At 47.4% G+C, this 17044-nt stretch overlaps 1 protein-coding gene and 1 long non-coding RNA gene across 2 annotated transcripts; one reads left to right on the top strand and one right to left on the bottom strand.

Annotated features, from left to right (window-relative positions):
* Nucleotides 1-711: 711 nt before the first annotated feature.
* On the bottom strand, nt 712-8936 carry LOC110076373 (uncharacterized). Its single transcript, XR_002300088.3, has 3 exons — nt 2980-8936; nt 2460-2642; nt 712-1413 (listed from the first exon to the last, which is right to left on the bottom strand). It is a non-coding gene; the product is annotated as an uncharacterized LOC110076373 (long non-coding RNA).
* Nucleotides 8937-10183: 1247 nt separating this feature from the next.
* On the top strand, nt 10184-13007 carry FOXG1 (forkhead box G1). Its single transcript, XM_020788448.3, has one exon. The coding sequence runs from the start codon at nt 10301-10303 to the stop codon at nt 11777-11779; it is 1479 nt and encodes a 492-aa protein (XP_020644107.3). The 5' UTR covers nt 10184-10300; the 3' UTR covers nt 11780-13007.
* The last annotated feature ends 4037 nt before the right edge of the window (nt 13008-17044 follow it).

Raw genomic sequence — 17044 nt, forward strand, 5'->3', positions numbered from 1 at the left:
GAGAAAGGGCTGGACCCGCGGTTTGAGTTTTCTCGTTTATTTGCAACCTTGGCAAACGCTGTAGCTTCCGGGACTTTCTGGTCAGGCCTCAGAAGACTGTAAGTTCCTGGGGCCCATTTAGAACAAAAAAACAGCAACCGGCTGTCTAACCTGGGAGCTTTACGAGCGGGAAGATGAGAACCGCACTCCGCTGTCCGTAACTCTTCCTCCTTGATCTAAAGGTAGAGCCGGACACCCACGTTGGGCGAGGCTCCGGGATTCAGTTCTCCGTCCATTCATTTTCTCTACTTTTTCGTACGAGCGAAGTGGAAATAACTAGAATCGTCTGCACCGTTCGCAGCTCCTCCGGAAGGAAATGAAATGAATTTACTGGCATTGTGAACCTGAGCCCAAGTAACTTTTTGTACCCAGCCGATTTTACCTGCAAGAAAAATCTTGAGGGCTAGTCCCATGGATTAAAATAAATCTGCCCCGGATTATGGGTTGGGAAATCAACAACCTCAATATTCCTTGGAGTTAGTGTGTTTTCTTGCTTGAGTCATTGTTCGTTTATTTGCTTGTTTAAATGGGAGGTGGAGTTTTTTTTTATTTTATCTCATAAAGATGGAGAATTTTAAAACTTGGTGTTCCTCTCTCGTCAAACAATATTGTTAAAGGGCTTTGCCAAAGAAATCTTTATCGAAACTATTTAAAAATAAATTTATAGTCGGGTATCTGACAATTTTTATTAATAACAGTAAAGGTAGCCGTGTTGGTCACAAAATGCGCGCCAAAATACATACCGGAACAATACTTTTATTAGACTAACAAACATGGCAAAAAATCTGTACAACTTTTTATGTCTTTTTGGTTAGTCAAATAAAGTAATACTTATTATTATTTCTCAGTATTTCTGGTGCTTGGGCGGTGGACGAAAGGGTCAAGCCTAAAAACTAAGAATCAAGGCAAAAAAAATTATGGGCGCGATTACATCATCATCACGCAAACAGCAACAACTACTACAGTATTACAGTCTAATAGCTCCACGTTTTAAACCCCGAGATTTAATAGAAATCTTTCAAAACTTCTTTTCTGGCTTGGTTAGAGACGGTTTTGAACTTTCCACTCATATTTACTTCGAAATAAGTTCTGCTTTATTTAGAGGGGCCAAATACTGTAAGTATTTACACAGAATTGTAGGTTTGAACGTTTTCTTTTTCATTTTCATTCCTTCCTTTCTTCTTGCCTTCTTTACTTTTCATTTCTTTTAAACCAGGAGATTTCTCCTTTTTCCTAGCTCTATTGCCTTCTGATAGCTGCTTCTTCCCATAGAGGGTGTTCAACTTTCTCTTTTGTGATTTCCATTTACCGGCGTAAAACACTCCAGGCACATAAGGGAGACCTTCTGTCGCACATGGTGTGAATAGAAATATGCTGCATATAGAATACGTGCAGATGTTTGTATACATTTTCCAAACCTTTCGCAATAATTGCCTGCACACAACTTGTACGTCTGGTGCGGAGGGGGAGGGGGAAGAGGAAACCGCTTTGCAATATATTTCACACAATGACACAATTAGCAGCTTAAGACTCACATATTAGAAATGCAGATTCGCTTATCGGTTGAAATCAGAGGGAATGACTGCAGGAACAGGGGCGCGCACTGGGTAAATATAATACTCAGTCTTTTCTCCTAGGTAGATTTGTCTAAATTCTAGGAGGTCCTTTTCCAACAAGAACTAGGCTTACTTGTAACTTCTTCCTAGTCTATACATATTTGCTGGGGGAAGGGACCAAATTCTCCTGAACTCTTTAACACTGATACATCAGAGATAAATCATTAAGTTGCATTCTAAACCATGGATGGGATAATGTGTCGCTGCCCCAAAGCCGGGGGCATTAGCACGGTGCCCGTCGCCCTTATTCTTTTACGGCGCCGGAGTTTCCCTGGCTTTGCTTCTTGGCACCGATAAAATGTCCATGGAATTTATGGGATGGCCTCCTCAGCTCTGGAATACGCCCACCGTGGGAAAGTTTGATGACAATGTATTTGCCTCCTCTTCCTCCCTAACTTCACTCCCCCCAACGCACAGACGCACGTCAGTTGCTGTCACTCTAATCGCAGCGAGAAAGGTGCGTCTCTCATTCTCTTCGCTGCCTGGATGTCGTTTTCCTCCTTAAGAGAGGACTTCATACAAGTCTAACTCAACCCACTGAAAACCGACGGGATCAGTGGCCAGCGTCCATTCAACCTGCCGCGTTGTCTGAGACACCGCTTCCTTTCTTTACTCCTCCCTTAGTTTCCAGAAGAGAGCTCTGTGTAACTAACAAGCTGGCACACTTTTTAGGGTATGGAAAACTATCTAAGTAGCGAAACCAGCCCAAAGCATCCCTCCTCCTTTCCCCGTTCTTCCTCTTGGGAAGCTAGTAATACTATACGTCCCTCATACTTCCTTGGGAGTAAGCCGAGCAAGACTTACTTCCGAGTCAACCCGCTGGGATCGTAAAAGGTCTCGAAGGCGGGTGGACCCCTGCCCCTCTTTTCCACAGTCTTCTTCCAAAATAGAGAGCCAGAGGCCCCTCCGATTTTGCGCCGGAGCAGTTAACCCTTTAAGAACTGGCGGGGATGCGGAGAAACACAGACCACAAACGAAGTGGAAGGCCTGAAAAAGAAGAGAGTCTTGGATCGACTCCCCCCGTTCCCGCCCAAATATTTTCACAGAAAGTGTATCGATGGCAAGATCTTGGCCACGGCAGGCGCTGCCGCCCCCTCCTCCTCCCTCTTCGCCTCCTCCTCCTCCTCCTCCTCCTCCTCCCTGCAAACAAGCATTACTCAGCCGGTGGGAACTTCGTGTTCCAGACTGCGCTAATATTAAGGGGACTTCCCCCGTTGCCTGCTGGGGAGAAATTCGGTTGGGTGCGTTATTCTCCCTCCCCAAACGGATCCACTCGGAATGGCTTCGGAAGTCCTTCCCCTTGGCTTCCAAGTTGCCCACCTACCTGCTTGAAGATCACCCAGAGATCTGTACAGGAGTTTCCAAGAAGTCTCTGGGAGCCCCTGGGATCTTGCCAACCTCTCTTCTCTCTCCTCTTCAGAAGACAATCCGGAGCAAGCAGTTCTCCGACTCTAAACGCAATCGCTCGCTCGCTCGCTCGCTCTCTATGCACGCTCCTCCATCGATTTTTTTTTCCAAAGGTTTTCAAGCAAATTTCCCCGTGCCACAATGTTATGATGGAAGGATGCTGAAATGACAGGCCCCGTAGACGCTTGTCTCTTAATCATGTGCTTCTTAATTTAGTTTCAGGGTTGGGGCTCGGGGCGCGCGCGCGAGCGCGCGAACGTGCACACCCGTGTGCGCGCCGAAGAGGAAGAAGGTGCTGACAACCTGCGGCGTCCTAATGAGTGACGAGGCAGGGCTGCGGCAGGAAAGTCACACTTCCCTGGTGTGAAGACCTCTCACTGGGAAGTTTAGTTCACTACTGTTCTCGCAAGCCTAATGGTAGAACCTGTAACCAAAACCCACCGAAGAAGACTCCAAGACGCTAAAGAGAGAAGTTTCTAATCGCTCCGTGTTAGCGCCGTTCCCAGCTGCTAAGGATGGCACCAGGCTTGGCTAGAGAGGCGGAAGACCCTTTTGGCTGCGGGGATGGATATGATGGGGGGGGGGGGAACCTGCCGTGTTTGGAGGCAGACCACTTGCTTCCTCTGTATCCTCGTACCCACCTGTCTGACCAGCATTATCTCAACCCACCTATAGATCTCTACCACTAGCTCGTGTTAACACTTAGCTAATACCCTATCGCCCTGTCGGTATTCTCTCTGGGTCTCTTCATTCCTTCTCTTTCCTCCTCGCTGGCATCCCTTTCTCTCCGTGGCATCCTACCATGGCCATTCTTCACAGACCATGTCATTTCTCCCTCCCTCCCACGGGTAGCCGGCGACATCAGAGCAAAGACTGGGAGCAGAGGCCAGGGTCTTCCCGGTCTCATGGCGAAGAATCAGGATGGTGTTCTTTGCCATTGCTGCTATTATCTTTCCCTGTCCTTCTCACGGAGGTTCCTTCCTGGCGAAGGCGGGGTGGAAACACATGAGTGATCCAGAAGGGCCGGCTAGTCCGTGTCTTAGCCATCGCTGCAGAAGGCACCTTTCACTTGGCACGCAGAAGGCCTCGAAATCCCCCTGCTACGTTTCATGTAGACATGGGGGGTGGGGGAGAGAGGTTTGTCTCCACCAGCCTTTCTTCCTCCTCTCATAAAGTTTGTAGCGGAAGCACAAGGAGAACACGGTCTCATCGTAGCAGAATCCGTGCAATTTGGGTGGAGAAATGAGCGTTCCTCCGTATTTCCTTTCATTTTGGTAGGAAGAACCGAGAATAATTGGCAAATGCCCTAGAAAATGAAGGAGGGGTGGGGTAACCTGTGTGGGCGTTTGAGAGCATGACCTAATATTTCTCCTTCCCATCTGCCTTAGGAATTGAAAAGTGAGTTTTCTTTTTCCATCATGAAACAGGAGAACGAAATGACTCCATCTGGCGCATTTCTTCCCCAAAGCCAACGAGAAAACCAGAAGGAGGAGGCTCCAGCAGTTGAAGGAAACACTGGCTGCCTTTTCTTCTGCTTTGAGCTCCAACTCTTGCTTACGGCCAGAGTTTTCTCAGGATGGAGGGAAATAGGTCTTCCCTGGGGAAACACGAGACGAACTACTGGTTCGATTCACTCTAAAGCTGTTTGATTGCCCTTTCCGGAACAAATTGGCTTTCCATGCCTTGGTATCTCTTAAGCCGGTTCCTCCAGCCTTCCAGGTTCACTCCCATTGCTGTGTAGGACAAACAGTCCTCTATTCTAGACGAGATAGACACAAGGGGTTTTGCGGGATCTTCCTTTGGGGTGGGGTGGGGTGGAGTAATTTCCTTTCAACGGTGTGTGTGTGTGTAAGGGAACATCACAGGGCCGTAAAAGAGGGCAAAGCAACGGGAGTGCCCCCCCCAAGGCACCCAAAATTAGAGAGCAGGGAAATATAGAGGTGAATCTGCTAGTAAAATAAACGGCAACGATTCTCAGCTCGATTCAGTTTTTCTTTTCTTCTTCTTTTCTTTTTTCTTTTCGTAAGCATAAACTTTGTTTTTGAAAGTAGCGGAGAGGGAATCACATTCTCCTCCTATTATTTTCTTAGGGATTCTCCCACTCTCCCCTGCTCAGGGCGGAGTGAGTAGGTGGGGGATTGTGCCTCCTGTCCCGGGCGCCAAAATCACTACTTTAGGGCTTTGGGTCTCTCTGGTTTCAATGGTAAAGAATTAAGCTGCAGGTCGGTTCGCTCATCGAAACCAATGTGGCTGCAAATGAGATCCTACGCCCACCCCACCCCGCATTCTCGAAGTTCTGCCCAGCTCAACGGGTCTTCGAAACAGGCCTGCAGAGGACTGCGTTGAGAAAAAAGCCCTTTCCTTTGATTGGATCATACCCGAAACTCCTCCTTCACCCATAAAATTAATGCGAATTAAATTCTCCCTGTACTTTTTCACCTCTCTATCTCACTCCACTTTTAGGTGGTTTAGAAGAGCCGGAACGATTTCCGTTCAGGTATGCGAATTTTGACCGCTCTTAGTGCGGACGATTTATACTGAACTTGCGAGGCAAGACTCTCCCATTAGTCGGTGTGAGGCATTTATTTATCTATCTATCTATCTATCTATCTATCTATCTATCTATCTATCTATCTATCTATCTATCTATCTATCTATCTATCTATCTATCTATCTATCTATCTATCTATCTATCTATCTATCTATCTATCTATCTATCTATCTATCTATCTGAACTGGGGCGAAAGAGACATTCATCTAGGACCAAGTGCGCTATCATTGAAAAGCACAACTCGCGTCAAATCGCAGTTTCGATCGTTGCGTGGAAGAGATGTGTCTCCTCTCTTCTCTTTCACGAGCTTCTCACACAATCGTTCTCTCTCTCTATTTTTTGAAAAGGAGACCGGAATCATTTGCTTCCCTACATTATACAGTACCTGCTTCCAGAGACTAATGCTGGATTCCGTTAACAATCCAGAGTGATGGCTAAGCCAAGAGTTTCAAAAGACAACCGGCTTCGGTCTTTTGGGTTTAATGGGGGGATTACTATTTATTCCCCCACAGAGTGCATTTGGAGGGGGGTTGCAGATGGTGATTCCAATATTTAATATTGATAATTTTGGAGGAATTTTCCCACGTTTGAGTAAAGACTGGCTGGTGTGGGCGGAGGCCACAGAAGGAGAACTCTGGATTTTTTTTCTTTTGTTTCTTCCTGCTTTCTTCCCCCCTTTTTAAAATTTTCATGCCAGATTCGAAGCCCTGGTAGACAGAGCTCTCGACCTAAGGGACACCTGAGAGCATTAAAATTTCAACAGGCGACGTCAGGGTCTCAACAAACGTTTCCTCCCTTCCTTCTGTTGGACTGGCGGCAGGTGGGGGGGGGGAACTAGACCATCCCCTGTTAACAAACAATGCCCACCTTGGACACTTTGTATTTTAAATGGATCAAAGAGCTTTGACAAGACACAATTGGCCCCGATTGTCAAGACCTGATTGAGTTAATATCATATCAGCAAATTCGACAGCCAAAGGAATCCGTTCCTTCTCTTTGTGTTTCACAACCAGAGCAGATTACAAATTTTAATGATCCGAAAATGTTTGGTATACAAAATCATGCTTATTTCAGTATTAGCAAAAACACAAGAATTTTTGCAACACAAACACCCAGCTGTGTCTATTTTAAAAGCAGTTCAATGACAGCTTGCACTTATGAGCATGCAATCAGCTAATTTCTCTTTTTTTCCCTCTTCTGTGTTAATCAACACTTCCCTTCCTGCATATCATATAGTATCGTTGCTCTACATCAGTAAATGTTTACCTAAGCTCTCCCTTTTCCAGATCCCTAATTCGGGGAGGAAAAAACGATTGGAGAAAAACCCTATAAGAGAACCTAGTAGGCCAACAACTAGGCGGATGATGATGATATCATCTACTTTCTCTTTTACAACTCCCACCCTTAGCACAATCACCAACATATCCGTACAATGAAAATCTCTACTTTTCGGAATTTAAGAATGACCGCTGTCACACTAGTTTATCAATTAAAATTAAAAACTTTTGGGGAAAAAATGAAAAATGGAATCCCTTACTGCGTACTTCTGGGGTATGTGTGGTGGGATAGCTGTTTATAAACCATTTCATGTTTCCCATTGGTCCCCACCCCCCAACAACGGCCTTTTGAGAGAGAAGACATACAAATGCCACTCAGACAAGGTCACACGAGGTTAGTCCCATCCACCGAGTTCACGACTTTTCCCGTGTGCAAGTGTTCTATCCCACCCCCTTAAAATTCAGGCCAATTTATTTTATTTTCCTCTATAGAAGTTTCTGGATGCTTTTACTCTTTATTCCTACTGTATTCCTTTTTCTTTCTCGTTTCTACAGCTTCGAGAGCCATCCTTTAAACGCAACGCAGGCTTACACGTGTGAAGCGTCCAAAGCCTTGACGATAGGATGTGGATAAAGTGGTGACAATTATGGTTTTCACTTTGATCGGAATATTTTCCCCGCCGCCACCCTACACGCCCGCCCCCAGTGACATCTTGCTTTCTGATTCCTCAGCTTCCTTTCTCCAGCAAAGGGCTGCCCGTCTCGTGCAGGTGGAAAGGAGAGGATTTGATCCGGATGATTAACACTGAATTCCCTTCTCAAGGAAATCCTCCCCGTAAGCTCTCCTCTTTCCACTCCTATTAGCTTAAACAACAGTATGTGGGACAGTCAAAGTGCCACAAAAGGAGATCGTTTATCCCCCTTGGCCTGCTCTTCCCCAAGAGCTCCTCCCTCGCACCAAGAAGAAAAACAAAAATACGAAGTCGAAAGAAACCTGTAATAAAATAACTGTCGGCACAATTGGACAAAAAAAATGCAAAACATGTGAACTATAGTTATACTTGAAATATTGTATTTGAATTTCTCCTATGCTGCATAATAGGCGGATGGCTAGACGAATTTTCCAGTTGAAAATCTGGCAGAAGAGGGATGGGTATCGACATTTCTATTACATATTAAAAATCAACATTTTCAGCTGGGGGGGGGAGACTCTAAATGCTCCCTTTTAAGCAAGTCATACCGTACAAGGGGGGTGTTTCGAATATTTGTTCGTTCGAACAAATATTTCCCGGAAAGTGGGGGAGAGAAAAGGCTTGGTTAAATAGTTTTTATTTTCCGGGCCAGTGAAAATTCGAAAATGGCCACTAGCCACTTGAGAGGGATAAGAAGGAGGCCGCAAGCCTCGGCACATCTACAGAAGGAGGGAGTCCCATGCGGATCGCGGGACTTACCCCCCAGTAAAGCACGCACAGGATCGAGATGGCGGGAAGGAAGGAGATACAGTAGGCAGGAGATATGTGTATATATCTATAGATGCTGTATAAGGAGAGAGAGAAAACACAATAAGGGAGAGACGATGTTCACAAATGGAAGGGGCAAGCAGGAAGAAAGGACGGGAAGCAGGAGGAAGCGAAAGAAAAATCGATTACCTTGCGTTTATTTATTTATTTTATTGAACGCAGTTTAACCCCCTGACTGCGGATATTAACACCCGGCCAAAAGAGGCGAGCCAAGGCAAAACAAAAAAACAAAAACCCGAAATGCAGAACCGCAGTCGAAAAGAACCGCCTGGAAGTCTCTGGAGGTCGCTCCTTTTTTCCTGGCCGCTCATCCACAGTTCCGCTTCCAAGTCAAGGAGACGCCGGGAGCGCCAGAGGGCCGCCCGCGCCCTCCAGCCACGGCTCCTTCCCGTGCCCCCCCCCACGCCCACGCCCACGCCCACCCCCTCCGCCTCCAAGCCCTGCCACGAACACCCCTCCCTCTTCCGGAGCTTCCGAGGCAAATAGGCCAGGCTACGAACCCGAGGGCACGGCCGGGGGCGTTCATTTATGCCCGCCCCTTCCCCACAACCACCACCACCAAACCGTCCACAGACACGCAGGTCCTCCTCCAGGAAAGCGGCTTGTCTTTGACAAGAAGGAGCCAGGGGGTTGAGGATGGCCTGCAAAAGCCACCTTCACCCAACACACTCGGCGGCTTCTGCAAAATAGTGCCTCTTTCTCCCCCCCCCCTCAAATCCCCGCGCGCGTCCTCCCGCCTTGCCACCATTTCCTCTCCCCTCCTCCTCCTCCTCCTCCTCCTGTGCCGCCTCCTCTCTTTATTTCTCTCCCCGCTCCCGACAGAAAAGGCAAGTCAAGGAATGCACGAGGGAAGTTGCCCTCCCCGTGTAGGTCGTTCGCTCTAGCTAGACCCAGGCGTCTCGTGCAGCAGCCCTGACTCTCTAAGGAGGGGAGGGGGAAAGAGAGAGAGAGAGAGAGAGAGAGTTTGTTTTAAGGGAAGCCTGGCAAGCGGGTGGCGGGGTGGGGGGGGTGGGCGAGAGGGAAAAGGGTAACCTGCCGCGGCGATGCGCCTTGGCACTGAGGTATCCCTGCGCGCTCCTCCTGGAAGGGCCCGGTAAAGGGTGAAAGGAGGAAGGAGGCCGGAGAAAGCGTGAGGGGAAGAGGAGGAGAAAGCGCTTCGCTGATTGGCCGCCGGGCGGGGAGCCATCCCCGGACGCCGAGCGTTCTGATTGGATCGCCGATGGGAAAGGTTAAACCAAAAAAAAAATTTTTTTTTTTTTACAGCCCTAGTGTGTGTCTGTAGCTCTGAAATTAATTGTAGCTAAAGCTGTCGCGGCTGCTCCGATGCACAGCCCCGGCTGCTGATTTCCCCCACCACCCCCCTCCCTTGCTCGGGTGGAATAGGGGGGTTCCAGGCACCATGAAGTAGTTGGACAGAGGGACTCGGGGGCTCCTTTTTTTTTTAAAAAAAGATTTTTTTTGAAGGGGGACAGTCATCCTTTCCTCTCCACTGGAAACCCCCCTTCCCCTTTCTCTCTCTCTCTCTCTTTGCTTCCCCCTTTCCCCATTTTTTTTGAGGGGGGGCCATATCTGTGCGCGCGCGTGTCCTCCTTTCCCTCACGTTGCGCTGGGTTTTCCTTGCCTCGGCCGGTCCTCCTCGTCTTTTTCCGTCCCTTCCCTGGCGAGCTCCTGTTCTCTTGCTACATGCCTCGCAAAGCTCCGGAGCTGGTGGTCCAAGCGCTCGGCTGCTGCTGCTGCTGCTGCTGCTCCCGCCGCCTCGCCGCCGCCGCCGCCGCCGCTGCTGCCCATCGCGGGGCTCTCCGGGACGGATCCGGCAGCGCCCCCCACCGCCGCCACCGCCTCTTCCTCTTCCTCCCGGCTGGGCAACTTTCCCCCGCTGCCTAGAGTGTGATGTTGGACATGGGAGAGAGGAAAGAAGTGAAAATGCTGCCCAAGTCCTCGTTTAGCATCAACAGCCTGGTGCCTGAAGCCGTCCAGAGCGACAACAACAACCACAGCCACCACCACCACCACCACAACAACCACCACCCGCATCACCACCACCACCACCACCATCACCACCATCACCACCAGCAGCAACAAACCCAGCAGCAGCAACAGCAGCAGCCGCAGCCCCCGCGAGCCACCTCGGCCGAGGAGGACGACGAGGAGAAGAGCCAGCTCTTGCTGCAGCCCCCCGGGGTGGGGGTCGGCGTGGCCGCCGCCGCCGCCGCCGCCGCCGCCGGGGCGCCGGCCACTTCTGGCCCCATGGAGGTGGCCAAAGGGGATCTCCTGGGCGGCAAAGGGGAGCCCGGCGCCGAGCACGAGGACAAGGAGAAAGGGCCGTCGGAGGACAAGAAGGGGGCGTCCGAAGGGGCCAAGGACGGCGGCGGCGGCGGCGGCGGCGGCGGGGACGGCGGGGGCAAGGAAGGCGAGAAGAAGAACGGCAAGTACGAGAAGCCGCCGTTCAGCTACAACGCCCTGATCATGATGGCCATCCGGCAAAGCCCGGAGAAGCGCCTGACCCTCAACGGCATCTACGAGTTCATCATGAAGAACTTCCCTTACTACCGGGAGAACAAGCAGGGCTGGCAGAACTCCATCCGCCACAACCTGTCGCTCAATAAGTGCTTCGTCAAGGTGCCCCGGCACTACGACGACCCGGGCAAAGGCAACTACTGGATGTTGGACCCTTCCAGCGACGACGTCTTCATCGGCGGCACCACCGGCAAGCTCCGGCGGCGCTCGACCACCTCGCGGGCCAAGCTGGCCTTCAAGCGGGGCGCCCGCCTCACCTCCACCGGCTTGACCTTCATGGACCGGGCGGGCTCCCTGTACTGGCCCATGTCGCCCTTCCTCTCCCTCCACCACCCGCGGGCCAGCAGCACTTTGAGCTACAACGGGACCACGTCGGCTTACCCCAGCCACCCCATGCCCTACAGCTCCGTCTTGACGCAGAACTCCTTAGGGAACAACCACTCCTTCTCCACCTCCAACGGCCTGAGCGTGGACAGACTCGTCAACGGCGAGATCCCTTACGCCACCCACCACCTCACGGCCGCCGCGCTGGCCGCCTCGGTGCCCTGCGGCTTGTCCGTGCCCTGCTCGGGCACCTATTCCCTCAACCCTTGCTCCGTCAACCTCCTGGCGGCTGGACAGACCAGTTACTTTTTCCCCCACGTCCCTCACCCGTCCATGACTTCCCAGAGCAGCACTTCGATGACGGGGCGGGCCGCCGCCTCCTCCACTTCGCCTCAGGCGCCCTCCACGCTCCCGTGCGAATCCTTAAGACCCTCCTTGCCGAGTTTTACCACCGGACTGTCGGGGGGCCTGTCCGATTATTTCACGCATCAAAATCAGGGTTCTTCCTCCAATCCGTTAATACATTAACCTCCTGGGAAGCCGAGACTGTAAGTGAACATTTTACACACCTTTACGTTGTAAAAAAAAAAAAAAGGAAAAAAACACAAAAAAAGAAAAAAAAGAAAAAAATTAAAATTTAAAAAATTGCTAATGAAGAACGAGAGCGTGCGAGAGAAAGAGAGAGCGAGAGAGCGAGAGCGAGAGCGAGAGAGCGTGAGCCAGACTATATAAAAGAACAAAACAGAAAGAAAAGAGGAAAAAAATAACTCACCCAGGAAAAAAAAAAGTCCAGGTATTTTTTATTAAGTTTCCCTCCCCTCTTTCCCCCCATTTTCTGTACGTTTGTTCAGTCTTTAGGCTTGTTTATTATTCCAGCAAAGCGAGGCGAGTCAACAAGGTACAAAGATGGAAAGAACACATTATAGAGGCGATGCAGTGGGGGGGGGGGGTGGAATCTAGTGGAACGTGCATCTGAAATAGTGACTGCTTTTTTGCCATTTTGGCTCCAAAATGACTCGCCAAGCCGCCAGATTTTCCATGTTTGCAGTATTATAAGTTATCATGGATCTGTTGGTGGGTGCAGACTATGAAATTAAAAATAAAAATACGAATTTGATGAAATGCCATGATGCAGATTGTCATTTGTACGGAAGCATTTTAATAGCATTTTTTTTGGGGGGGGGAGGAAAAAAAAAGTAAATAAGCAGAAAAGTCCAGGAATTGCATTTTGGCCATGAGTTCTTTTGTCCTCCACTTTTTTAAAGAGCCAATTTTCTTTTCTTTTTTTTCCTTTTTGTTTTTGTTTGCCTTTTGTTTACTTTTAGACCAAAGATTGGGTTTTAGAAAATGCATCCCGTGTCCCAAAAGGTTTTTCCCCCTCTACGGAAAGTACAGTAAAAGCAGAATTATATAAAATCCAGTTTTTCGGCACTGCCCATTCAAATGAATCCAAGGGGATTAAAAAAAAAACATGAATTGCCTTCAGTTTGTGTTGTGTATATTTTGATGTATGTGGTCACTAACAGGTCACCTTTATTTTTATTTTTAAATGTAGTGAAATGTTAATACCTATTGTACTTATAGGTAAACCTTGCAAATATGTAACCTGTGTTGCGCAAATGCCGCATAAATTTGAGTGATTGTTAATGTTGTCTTAAAAAAACTTGATTGTGATACTGTGGTCATATGCCCGTGTTTGTCACTTACAAAAAATGTTTACTATGAACACACAGAAATAAAAAATAGGCTAAATTCATATATACTCTATAGTTATTTTGTCTCTTTTATCAGGCTGTTTTACCAAAGGGTTTTTAAAGCTACAGAAAACCCAAGCTGATGCATAATTTTAGGCTCTCATTTTATTTACCTGTTGTTTTGACTTAAAACAGGATAACTAATCTGTATTTTAAATATTTAAAGAACTTATAAAACTCCCGATCTCCTTCCATTTTTAGAACCAGAGCCAGTCTAAAATAATATTACTAGGATTTTAATTAAATATTTTGCACAGGTTACCTTAAAAATGCCGTACGTATCCAGCGATCAGGAAAGATTTTGCATAGTTTCTGTGATTTGTTGCAGTGTGTTTAACTTAACTTGGCTTATGTGGAAAGGTTTACTTGAGTGATGGTGGCCAGGATATGTTTTGTTGTTGATAGTTGCTGGAACACAAGCCTGTTGTATTTCAAGCCTTGTTGCTCTCTTCAAAGTGTTTTAGCATGCGGATCCCAGTCGAGCTTACTCGGAAGTAAACCCTCCTGATTTCAATGGAATATTGTCATCCTATTCTTGACCGGAAGTAAGTCCTGTTGAACTCAGCGGGGCCTACCTCCGCATAAAGCAGTTTGGGGTCGTGCTTTGACTTCCAGCCTTTGGGTGACAGACAGGCAGATTTAACCCGCATCTGTGCATGTTAGGACCGTTGTGTACACAGAATGGTACAGATAGACATCAATTCTTCAACTATGTATTCTTTTAATGCTGCAAACTATTTAAAAAGTCTTCATAAAGGTATCCTTCTCCTCCTTCTTTTCATTTTCTTCGGATAGCTATCACCTAATAATAATAATAATAATAATAATAATAATAATAATAATAATAATAATAATAATAATAATTTGCTATGAGGGTAGAGAATGATGCAATGATGTCATGGGTTCAGTGTAGAATTTAACTGTTAATGAAATGCTTTCCTCTGCAATGGATCTTCTTTAATGATGCAGATACAGTACATGTATAGCCTGTTCTTCGGAGCTCCTGATCTGAAGCCTGCCAGGCTGTCGTAAATTGACATCAGGCGCGACTCGATGCCTTTGCATTGAAGAGGTCGCTTTGGAAGAAGCACAGCGACCTCCTCAAAGCAACGAAGAAGCAACAAGCAAGCAAGCAAGCAAGCAACGTGCCAAAGCAAGTAAGCGCCCGGTTTTAAGGAAACATTTTGGAAAGGAGCGCAGCATTTCTGGCGAATCGCTGGGGAAACTTACGCCGAGGGTTTCCTTCGGGCTAATTGGATCCCGAGGACAAGAGAGTCCGCCAAGAACAAGTTGTTCATTTCTTCCCAGTGCGGACTCTTTCAAAGGGTTCTGCGGTAGCAGAATCAGGCCGGTCCGCTTGTCACGGGGGGTGGGGGGAGGAATGAAAAATAATCTCGTTCCTAAAGGAGTAGTTTTTAAATGTGTGTGTGTGAAGTAGAACAAGAATATGTGTTGGGGGTGGATGGAGAGAAAAGGAAGGAACAGACAGAGAGGCGATCTGGTTGATCTCATTTGAACCTCCGGAGGTGGTGGGAGGTTGTAGAACAGTTGATATTCTTAAAATAAAACAAAGGGAGGAAAGGTAATAAAGAAAAAAGAGAATGAAGGAAGAGAGGGAATGGAGGTGAGGGAGACCTGCCGAGCGAGCAGAGGGAAGGACAGGATCGTTCAGTCCTCCAAAGTTTTCTTAACTCTTTCAAGAAAGTGCCTGAGCTACGATCGTAATCCTAAAGGCCGCAGCTCACCTTTCCTTCTTCCTGTTGTTTGCAAAGCCAGGGAGAAAGGATGGGTGGGTGGATGGGTGGGACTTCTAAAACTATATTTTGAAAAAGAGGGATAATTAAAAACAAAACCTAGAGTCCTGAGAAAATAAAGGAAAACGTAAAGTTATGCGGACAGGTTAACCTGCAGACTTCGGGTAATCCAAGAACGAACTGAAATGAAATCTGTGCTCGTTTCCAACATGGAGTCCCCTTTCTGTTTCATTTGCCAAAGCCGAACAAATGAGGAGAGGCGTCTGGGGTGCAGCTGACAAAGAGGCTGATGTATTATTTAACACTTGCCATGGGTTGCGTATTGTGGAGAATCCAACAACCTAGACTAAGCCTGCTATCCCAGCGGCCCTGGCAAAATAACGCGAAAAGGAGGGTCAGGATCCTGCTTTCTCTCTCCCCCCCCCCCCCCCCGATCTCCTCTGTAAAAGTAAGGATGGAAAGATGCGAAGGGGAACATCGTGTCTAGAAGCCAGATGGGTTCCATATTTGCAAGCCTAATCAAGGACATGGGAGGATTTTCCTCCGGTTGGCTAATAAGCATTAATTAGGTAAACTTTGTGGGTAATCGTTGTAGAAAAAGAGGTGGGGCGCTTCAGTGTTCCTCTGGCTGCCTTTCACCTAGAAGGTGTAGGCGAGGGTTTGCGTCCCAACGCTGCGGTTTTCTGCCGGGAAGAGTGCCGTCTAATCCTCCCAGAGGTTTCTCACTCTACTACCTGCACTAAAGGAAAGGAGAGGAAGCGAGAGGGCAGTGGACAAAGCGTTCTGTGTGACCCGTCGGTTTATGAGGATTGTTTTTGGTTTGATTACGGTTGTATGTCGCTTATTCCGGTGCCTTCAACCTGGCAAGATAGTGCGCTGTATCAATTGGAGTGAAACAAAGAACAAGAAAATAGTTATTAGACAGCCTTAATTTTTTTATCTGGAGGAGGAGCTTTCCTTCGTTTTAATTTTCAAAACAATTTTTGAGGTCCTCCCCTCCCACCCGTGAAGAAGAAATAGTCCAAGGCCCCCACTTTCTTTCTGTATTTACCCCTCTCTCTTATCACACAGATGCCACCCTGTGTTTTCCTTAGGAACCGGTTCACATCCGCTGCACCCTTCACAGCGCATGGTCAAAGACCCAAAGCTTGATCTCCCGAATCGAGGTGTGATTCAGTTTTTGTAAAGTTTTCGCATGTGAAGTTCTGAAGGATAGGTTGTGTTATCACCTAACATCTACTAATATCTGCTGTGGTTGTTAACAACAACAATAGGGAAATATTTGTGCTGTACAGTAGATACCATTGTGTAAAATTTATTGTTCGTTGAAGTCACATGGCAGACTGCAGCGGCAGTAGGTGGCCATGATCCTTGTACACTCTGGCAATTATGTTTGAGATATTCGCAGTTACAGTATTTGTTTGGTTTAAATGAAGGACGATTTACACTGGGGAAAATTGTTAGAGGGGAAAACCTACACACCCTTCTTTATAAAAAGAAGTAATAAACTGTAATGGAATTCAATAATATTCTAAAGTATTAGAATATTAGCAACCGCACAAACTCTATGCACACTCCCCTACAAATGTGCCCAGGGTTGCACCCTTGCTTGTGGAAGGGGCAGTGGTGAAAATGGTGAGAATATCCCTCTCCCCGTAAATCAGTCAATCAATAACTAAATAAATGGTCAGGAGTCGAAGAGGAGCGGACTGTAAGAAAGGTGTTTTATGTGGCCCAGAGAAAGAATAAAGCCATAGGGTGGCCTATCTAATTCAACATCACACTTCTCCCGGAGTTATTCGGACTGCATTGTGTTAGTTATTTGCTTAGCGACATAACGGAGTTGCAAGCGATCAACGTGTTCTGTTTCTTAAAGGAACTTTTAAAATACCTATAAGAACCCACTTTGTTTTAAAATGATAATTCGATGCTCTTGTGTACTCCTTATGGGTTTGTACTATTGCACCCTGACCTTCCGGTGCACTCTCCCCCTCCCCCATTTTTTTATTCCCGAGTTTAGCTTTAATCCAATTCTTCCTCCGTCGAACTCACCTGGGTTCCACCTGGAGATATCAACATGAAGAAGTTTTGCTCAGTAAATTCTAGTTGATCATATTATTTCATCGCAAGCATACGCTGGAATGAAAATGTGGAGGATCTTTCTTTCTTTCTCCCTCTCTCCCTTTCTCTCCCTCTCTCTCTACCCTTTACCTTTTTTAAAATGATGAACTTCTCATCTTCGTGGATCTATTTGCATATGAATGAATGAATGCTTCCACCGCTGC

The sequence above is a fragment of the Pogona vitticeps genome, chromosome 1 (assembly GCF_051106095.1).
Source record: "Pogona vitticeps strain Pit_001003342236 chromosome 1, PviZW2.1, whole genome shotgun sequence".
NCBI classification, from domain to species: Eukaryota; Metazoa; Chordata; class Lepidosauria; order Squamata; family Agamidae; genus Pogona; species Pogona vitticeps.

Excerpts from the sequence above, each read along its gene's own strand:
- FOXG1 (XM_020788448.3), top strand. The coding sequence starts at position 10,301 with ATGTTGGACATGGGAGAGAGGAAAGAAGTGAAAATGCTGCCCAAGTCC.